We start from the raw sequence: 10,000 nt of genomic DNA, 5'->3' as shown, positions 1-10,000 counted from the left end.
CACCAAGTTCCAGAACCCCGTCAAACGGGTATGAAGCTGCAGTTATGCTTGAAATATAGATTTTCTCAAATTCACGTGACAAGAAAAGTTACAAGGGCCACACCCCCAATGGAATGCGTGCCATTTGCAGGAAATAGGCTCTGTCTGGTAGGAAAAAAAGTAAAATTTCTGGATGCTATCTTCGGCCTCGTGGGCACGCCAAGTTAACAAAGACCTTCAGTACAAACCTATTATTAGTTCAACCACTAAAATTTCTCTCCAAAATGTAACTGGGAGCAGGAAAAACTGCTTACCGTGTCTTGTGCATTCGTATGGAGGTTTCCTGGCAAGTTTCGACGGCTTAAGTGCAGGAGTAGTCGGCAAACACCAGCCTTTCCAACCGCCATGCTTGCTACACTTCTTTGTCCTTGCTTTGTACGGAGGATGCTTTGTTATTGGTCAATTATATGCTTGAATTCGTCACATGACCATATTTTAAAGCTCTCAAGCTAGAGTTTTGGCTCATCGACGGAGTTGTATGGAGAATCAAACCCCCAACATGGCGCCAAATACGAATTTTAAGTCCTCTCTGCATAGAGGAGGGTATTATTGCAAGGAAAGGGACTTTTTCCCTGCAACTTGCACATTTGATGCAGGCATATACATTTGCATTCTGACCGGCAATATAGAAAAAGAGATGCGATATGACTTGACTTACTTTAATGAGAGACTAGCAATATGGTCGTGACCAGAGTATGTCATAACCAAAACAATACACAGAAGGTAGTATCGTTCTGCAACCAAATAATTCTAAAAGTGGTTTTCTTAATTACATATCATTTGGATTTGCCCACCGCTGTGCTGTCCTCTTCAACTTCGAAGACGTCGAAGAGTCGAACAATTATCGACTGTTTACGCTGGGTGCTTTGACCACAATCCCCTTAATCACATAATGCGTTGTGCATACTCAATATTGATACGTTCCAGATCTTACACGAGAATGACTAAACGTATCCTAAATTCTTACTCTTACCAATATTTAGTAACTGGGTGTGTCTATCATCGATCCAGACTTTGTAATATAGGCCGTTGACAAATCAATATTACGTATACACGCCTGGGTTGTTTTGTATGTCTCTAGAGCTTAGTGTGTTATTGTACCGATTATTATTTCAAAGTACATGTGTACCGCTCATATACCATCGATCACAAAGCAAGTGTCATATCTACCCCACTTGATTTTGCCACGCCTTTGATAGCACATTTATATATCAATACACGCCCAGTAAGACAATTTTATGAATTCGTGAGCAAACAGATACAAGGAGAATGAGATTACGAATAACAAAGTTGGTGAAAACTGATAAGGAGTTACAAGTATGTCAGTCCGTTCAGCGTAAAATGTACAATAATTGTCCGTACTTAGAATAAGAGGGTAACATTTGGTTAGAGAGAAGGTACAACACACGTCGGAGTATGCGCCAAGTCGATGAATCCCAGTCACAAATAGAGCTCAGCTCTGCAACGGAATGCCACTCATGCCCGTACGTGAATTGTATTATCCGTCAGCTGTACACTTTCACAATGCCTTCACACATAGAGAGCACCCTTTCTAGATTCTATATATATCTCACTAAAGGATATGCGATCCATGCGGGTTAAGACCTCCTCAGAATAAATATTGAACAGTTTGCTCATTGAGGCATTGAATATCTTAACTCAGTTATTTCGTTTAAACTAATAACATTCTGTAGTCAAACTCTTAATGATATTCAAGAAAGTGAGAAATCACATACTGTTGTCACACTTTTAAAGGATCTCTTAAAACTGTTTGCTTGAGGTGTTGCTATTGCAGACACCGGTAAATCACTTTACAATGAATATATACCAGAAATTCCAACGCGTAGATATACAAGCTATTCTCATTTACATAAATACAAGTTTCTGCAAGGTACGACCTCGAGAGTTGAAATGGTACTCAAATAGCGAATTTTCCCCCATCTTAATGTTTCAACAGAGGTTTTATCTCCGAATGTTGTTCGGATTGATTTGAAATTTGGGCCTTAACAATAATTGTGGCACATAAGTGAGTGCTAAATTACATTATTAGGTTATGACATTATGTAATTTCCAAAAACGTCTTAGAAGTGTTAAACTCAGAAAATCTTGTAAATCGCGACTACTTAATTAATTCATGTCTGCTTTTCAGACTCACTAGCCCACCTGTTATTGTTTGCCATCATTAAAATGATATACAAAATCAATATTTCCTTAAATATAAATACTAAATCCTGATAAAATAATGTAATAATGTCTCTTTTTCTTATGGTTTAGCAACCACAATTTCAATCTACCAAACTTAAACGTTGTGCATTTTTATACATACATTGTTTTCTGAGTATGATCCAGAAATACTAAGGAAGAGTATTTTTATTCCTCCATGTTGCGTTCTCTGTAGCCAATATGATATACGTGCATATATTAGGGTTATTAAAATTGGAAAAGGGTTATCACAAAACTTGACTTGTTTCCTTGGGTAAATATGAAAAATTAAACGCGGTAACAAGCAAAATACTAGGTAGATTTCATCATGGATTTCTTATCAGCATTCTAAGTGGAAAGGTCATATTTGGTCATTCAGGCCATCCAATGTGCTGGTATTCATCAACAGTGGAGTTTTTGCATAATTATACCCCTTGGGAAAAAGGGTTTTTGTGTCTCCATAACTTTCACGCAACATAATGATAGGGTTGCTAGAGATGTTATGTCGAATTCTACAGACACAAAGACAGCAGAACCGTCACCATTTCTGCCAAAATTTGAGCTGAAATATTGTCAGAATAAGTGAAGGTGGAGTTGTAAAGCAAAATGTAACGGTTATTATTTAACAATGTGAGTTACCTTTCAGACTGCGATCCGTTACTGTTGCCTTCGAAATTTGAGCTGCTTTCGATGGTTTTGTTTCTTCGATAAACAGCTTTGGGGATTATCAAATCATTTCTTGGGCAGGAGACATGTATATCACATAGTATAAGGAACTCCAACGTTCCCAAACATCGAGCTTCTCCGTCGTAATTCGAAAATTAAACAATATCACATCTTTTTACAAAGGGTGGACTGCATCGCAATGACATCAACACGTTGCAGCTGTCAATAGATATAGCTCTTTTCATTAAGACTTGTCCCAAAACGACGTCTCGATTTTGTATCCAGTCTTCCAGGTAATTAATCCATAGAAAAAGTGGGAAAAGAACACGACAGAACGCGAACAAAGGTAAATATCCTGAGAACCCAAACTGGAGCAATGAAACTGGCTCGTTTGCCGCTCCTACCTTCATATGCATACCACAAGTATGAACTAAGGAGCCCTTTCAAAAGATATTGAACAAATACGCTATTCAAACTCTGTCTGGCATACACAATACATCTAACATAGATAACTCATATCAGCTACTGAGCTTGCGCAGCAGAGCAAAATGGCGACCGCCAGGCAAACAGGCGTGGGAATGACATCAAACCCGGAAGAAAGGTTGTTGCAACTGTTTACAGTCGACGCCTTCACCAACAAACCGTTTTCAGGTAACCCTGCAGCAGTGTGTCCACTTGAGCAGGTAAGAACGCGAGTTTACACAGAATTTTATGGAAACTGGTTTTTTACACCTACCTATGCAGTGCGTTCGGAGTTCGTGCGTAGGTATGTTGACAACTGTGTAACCTTTACCCTCCCAGAATCACTACGCATACTGAATATTTGCAACTTCGCCGAAATAGAATGCGTGTTTGTCCCAGTGTAGTCGTATTTAGTATTCAGTTGGATTTTACTTATAAAAAAACAGAGATGGACAAAATGTCTCTCCTCTTCAGATCACAAGTAATATTTCTAAGCGTGTATAGGCCCGTAGGGTATAGTAGCGGTTCAGTGTGATGAAAACAAACCCCTGGTTAGTATAGTACAATACAGTACAGTATAGTACAATACAGTACAGTACAGTACAGTACAGTGCAGTACAGTACAGTACAGTACAGTATAATTGAGTAAAAAATAACCCCTAAAAATTGAAATTAAAAATTAAAATTAAAAAATGTAAAAGTGTAAAAATTCAAAGCTGTGGTTTGTTCATGGTCACTTTGATCGGATTATAATAATTCAAACTATTGTTATTTTGATTAGTATGCCTATTATCTCTATTCTTATATTGCTGGTTATAATGAAAAGAACCATCGTTTATGTTACGTAATGTTCAAATATTCTCGTTCAATTATTTGTGGTCGCATTTTAACAACTGTTGTTATTTAATAAGTATTTGTTTTATTGTTATATACCTTGTATATACATGCACTCATAGATCATTCTATATCTGCTGGGTCGAATCCGTATGCGGTGTGAAAAGTTATCAGGCAGAGCTATAGAAAATGTTTGTCAAGAACAAAACCATGATCCTATGCATAGTAATCTATATGGCACAACGGATATGATTTTGATAAAAGTAATGCATGAACTAAGTATTGAATCCCTGGCCCTGTAACTATTGTCAGTCACTGAATAAATATACTGCAGAAATAGATTTGTTTAAGGGGATTTTGCATTTTAACCTGAATAATAAGTCAAACACAATTACTCCAACTTTGAACAAAACTAAACACTTCAGCTTAAAGCATTGTAACCTTAGAGTAGCCATATAGATGAGGATTGGGTATTTATTTTTGATTTTTAATTTAGTTTGTGTTTGTAACTCAATACAGAGCAAAAAGCTAAAAAACATATGTAAAACGTTTTTTATTGTATGTACAATATCAAACATTTTACATCTTTATTGTGCTTTTGGAATTTATTGAGTTACAAACAAGGACTTGGCATATGTTGTTTCACATTCATTTTTCAAGTAGGAAGCCATGATAAAATTGTTTTATAAATTAAAAATTCATAATAAATACCCAATCCTCATCTATATGGCTACTTTAATAACCCACTCAAAAAGTTTGTTCTATGAGCTGATTCAACCATTAGTATAGTGTATACACATGTATAGACTTATCTCTACAGTGTATTCTTTATCAAAATATTGCAGTTATATTGTATTTTATATATAGATGTATCCATTCTGTATTGATAAATGCAACAATAAAACAGCAGTAGAAGTCATATCTGGTGATGAATGAGACAAAATGTTTATTGACCAGTATATCTGGTGATGGATGACACAAGAAATGTATTGACCTGTATATCTGGTGATGGATGAGACAACATATTTATTGACTTGTATATCTGGTGATGGATGAGACAAGAAATTTATTGACCTGTATATCTGGTGATGGATGAGACAACATATTTATTGACTTGTATATCTGGTGATGGATGAGACAAGAAATTTATTGACCTGTATATCTGGTGATGGATGAGACAACATATTTATTGACTTGTATATCTGGTGATAGATGAGACAAGAATTGTATTGACTTTATAGATAAGGCGATAAAGGGACATGGACCAACTTGAGACACCATATCCCTGAAAAAAATGTTTAAATCTGGCCAGTCCCCCTTAATGTCAGTAGATGTTAGTTATCTTATATGATGTGACTACAAAGCAAGAAAATCATTGATCGTTTATAACAAACATTATGTACGTAGGAAGAAGTTAAACATACGATTGAGCTAGCCTATATCTCATATTTGTACCAAGTTTAAATCAAATGAACCTAAACAGAATTCTAATGTACATACTCAGACCAACATGCATGGATTCACAGACTAATAGCCTCTGTTATGGAAACACCCCATTAGACAGACAAAGGAATCAACGAACCGTTCTTTGTACCATTATGAGTTAAAAGTATGGTTGAATACCTCTCGGTATCAACAGCATTTTGAACGAACAATAGAACACATTAGGACTGTCCAGTACCGTATACCATGTATATGTGTGTCCTTCAGCTTGAGCATCCCAAGTCACATCTGTTGAATAGGCAATGCAGTATCTAAGCTTCCGATGCACATTTCTATTCCTGTGGGTGATGGACACAACACTGTATTAAGTACTCGTGCCACCATTCCGAGTTGTCTAATGCTAAATAACCATAGTTCAGATCTGAATGTTATTTTCTGTATTATTGCTGTTCCTTATGAAACAGTACTTCTACTGCTTTAGTAAACGTGTTTAATGAGCACGAGAAATCAGGGGGCTGTGCTGCAGAAACACAGCTATTAAATGAACAATTTGATAACATTTGGTTGATGGGTACACCATACACCAGTGTACACACAACTTGTCATTTACATCAGGATCTTAGAGAAACTGTACAAATAATGCGTAGACCCGTGGTGGTGGTGGTGGTGGTGGTGGTGGTGGTGGTGGTGGTGGTGGTGGTGGTGGTGGTGGTGGTGGTGGTGGTGGTGGTGGTGGTGGTGGTGGTGGTGGTGGTGGTGGTGGTGGTGGTGGTGGTGGTGGTGGTGGCGGCGGCGGCGGCGGCGGCGGCGGCGGCGGCGGCGGTGGCGATGATGATGATGACGACGACGACGACGACGACGATGATGATGATACTTTTATTCGGGACATTATCATTGCACCATATACTTTACTAGAGTGCGTTCGCCGTGCTACCCTTGTATGTGTTTTTATTTTATTTTTTTAAAATTGTAACAGGGTTTAAACATGATAAATATTCCTTAGATTAAATCTATGGCTAAGGCTTGTTTTGAGTTCATCAAATTCAAAATATGAAGATTTTGCCAGGTTACTGGTCATAAATGGCACATGATAATTTGTGACGGATTCCTTTCTCGCATCAAAGCGCATGTAATTATATGCACAAACACTTAACTTGTACGTTTGTCTCTTCCTGTGCCAAGTCACTTACGTGAAGTGGCCACTGCAAACTTTATTATCTCCTCTGTCAGTGATAGCTGAGCGGAGCTTAAATAGCAGAAGTCGATTCTCCCTCGTCGTTGTTTTTCCATTTTTACAAAACCGTTTTTTTTCTTGAAAAAAGAAAATAAAAAATGAAATAAAATGAAATAAAATGATATAAAATGATATTTTCGCCGCCTTCTCCAAAACCGATTATCGAATTGTTTGTTGATATCAAGTTGGCGTGAATTTTCCATTTTTACCAAACTTTTTTTTTTTTGAAAAATGAAAATAATTTTTAAAAAATGATATTTTCGCCCTTTTCTCAATAACCGATTATCGGATTGTGTGATATTTGGTGTCCATGTGCGGGGGGAGGGGGGGGGGTATTCAGATGTGTTCATGCCAAATGATAGTAACCCCTTTCTATTTTTAGCAGATTTTCCAATAGTTTTGGTAAAATTCATATTTTCGCATTCTCCACTGAAACCGTATGTCGCATTGTTTTGATCATATTTGGTGTCCATTTGCCAGACAGTGTGCCCAATCTATCTAAATGTATTTGAGCTAAGTTGGTAGTATTCTTTTTCTATTTCTAACAGATGTGTTAAAAAGTGTCGTATCCAATGAAATTTGAAATTTAAAGACATGTCTTCGGTTTGTACAAAAATAAACAAATAAGAAAATAAATCTCCCCTCTTTGCCCTTCGGTACGTTAAAATGATAAATGTCATGTGTGTGGCACATCATTCCTGAGTAATAGTACTACACTGTGGGAACCCACAGCAGTTTAGACGTCAGACGCTTAAAGTAAAATCTTCTTAGCTGCATGCTGACAAAAATAAGATTACATTTGAAAACAAAAATCGAAAATATTTTTAATGACATCTCCCTTAAGGGAAGGCAAGACTTCTCTAATAGTATAGAAAATATCAATCGGATCATATCAACAGGTGTTATTGCAAAGAATGTATGCAACAAAAAATCCAAGAAGGTGCCTGTCTCCCTGTTTATACTAAGTTCCCACGTAACGTTGGTGTTGGAGTCCAGGGTGTCGTAAGCTTATGGTTGACCATTCACAATAGAGGGATTACCTGTGGTTTGACTAAGTGCGGTAATCCGTCAAAATTACAAAACATCTTATCTACTGTGATGTAGGCATCGACGTTTTGTGACGTATTCTGATGTAGCTATCAAGCCATTAGATGATTACATCCCTGTCATTGTATGTGTTCTATTGAACATTTATGAGCCACGTATATGCAAAATAAACCCAGCTGTATAATTTTAGGGCTGGTAGGCCAGCGATCTCAAAGAACTGATCCTATGCGATTATAGGCGCTGCACTGAATTTTATGTTTTGTTTGTGAGTTTTCATTAATCAAAAAGCGTTTAAAGGCGTGGGAAAGTACTGCTTAAAACTTCCACTATCATCACTAAACGTAATTCAAGTCTCTATGTTTGCATTCACCAATCATATATTTACAATTGAAGCAAGTAAACATGAAACAGAATTTTGTCTGGATCAATACAAATCTGACTGACTTTATAATGTTACATTTCATCTTGTGGCTCGACACGATATTTTAGTAACATACCACACAGAAGTTGTGTATGACAGTATCGTATCAGAATGTTACACTGAAAGTGGTTTCTTCTAATTAGGAAACTAATTGTTTGCTATGTTAGAACATTCATTAAAAGTATACATTGTTATACTGTTAATGAGATATATTACAATAAATCTCTAATCCTCTTGTGGGGGGGGGGGTACTTATTTTTGAGTAATTTGATGTCTTTAGAGAATGATTTCTCGTGTAATCAGCGTACAATTCATAACTTGCTTGGTACGTCAGATAAGATTGCCAACGCGTGTGAAGTGATCCACATAGAAAGAGAGGGTGATTATTTTTTATGTATGTCGTAATTTACAACTTCTTTTCTCTAAAACTGTACTGCATATCCACTTGCCCACTCACCCTCTCTACCAATGTCCCTACTTTGTAAATTTAGTGTCTAATTCGAATAGTCAGCATGGAAGTATAACTTCCATATGAAATACAGTATACAATTCACAAATATAAACTCTCGAAAAGGCACATCTTATCACGTCTTTTCAGCTGCAATTAAAGCTCGCCACCTGAGCGGCGGCGTCTTTCTGCAAAGAGAGAGAGAGAGGGAGGGAGAGAGAGGGAGAGAGAGAGAGAGAGAGAGAGAGGGGGGGGGGAGGGAGAGAGAGGGGGAGAGGGAGATGGAGATGTGGCAATATTAACACTGTATTTGTCGAGCCAGACACTGAAATGTAATAATGTTATTAAGTTTTTCCTCGAGCAAGACGATCTATTCCACGTGGCATGGTTTTAACAGTATGTTTATTATTGTCTTTTATTGCATTGAAATTGTCTGAAATCAAATCTTCCCTCTTATGATCAACAGCCCCTTAATGATGACGTCAGACAGAAAATAGCAGCTGAAATGAACATTTCTGAAACAGCTTTCCTTGAAAAACTCGATGATGAACTTGGGTATCAAAACGGTAAGGAAATACACTCCAATAGTTGTTAGCTGTGAAGGTGAATTAATCAATTAATCACCCTTATCCTGTACAATGGATGTCAGTTAACATGAAACATAACGTTGTTTGACGTGACAAAAATATTTCGTTGTATGCCCAGAAAAAATCTTACAAACATTGCTACATTTTCTTTGTTTCAGTTACCATCATGCCGTGGCGGATCATTGGTCATTTTATATAATGTATCAGTAACTATGTATACTTTAGTGAACATTTATTCCGACATTACACGATGCAATTAATCAGAGGAAATATCGTTTACAATTACAATGTAATTATATGCAAAACGTATCGATATGGAAACTAAACCCAATTAGTCATCGAGCTCTCCCTAAAATTGCACGGTATTGCACCCAAATGAAATGTTCCAATTAAGATTTTAAATCGAGCCATACTTTGAAATGTAGCAAATGAATGTTGAGATTTTGTAGAGCCAGACGATCTTCTGTTGCAGGTTTACTGACATCAAGTGTATAATTTTATACTATTTAAGATGTAATTCTATATACGGTATTTTTTTTTCAAAAATAAGTGTGCAAGACTTGCAAGGTTGGTGATTCGAAATAAACTTCCTGTTACGTTTCAACAACTGGAATGAA

General features: G+C 36.9%; 1 protein-coding gene across 1 annotated transcript in view; it reads left to right on the top strand.

Moving 5' to 3' along the window:
- The first annotated feature begins 3,459 nt into the window (after nucleotides 1-3,459).
- Nucleotides 3,460-10,000, top strand: part of LOC144452289 (phenazine biosynthesis-like domain-containing protein) — an 18,003-nt gene continuing 11,462 nt past the window's right edge. Inside the window, exons 1-2 of the mRNA XM_078143358.1 lie at nucleotides 3,460-3,590; nucleotides 9,263-9,362. Of these exons, the coding sequence (XP_077999484.1) occupies nucleotides 3,486-3,590; nucleotides 9,263-9,362 (205 nt within the window). The 5' untranslated portion in view covers nucleotides 3,460-3,485. The remainder of the gene's footprint in view (nucleotides 3,591-9,262; nucleotides 9,363-10,000) is intronic.

Source organism: Glandiceps talaboti, chromosome 22 (assembly GCF_964340395.1).
Source record: "Glandiceps talaboti chromosome 22, keGlaTala1.1, whole genome shotgun sequence".
NCBI classification, from domain to species: Eukaryota; Metazoa; Hemichordata; class Enteropneusta; family Spengelidae; genus Glandiceps; species Glandiceps talaboti.
Note: the sequence above shows the minus strand (reverse complement) of the source record. Positions and strands in the feature narration are given on the sequence as shown.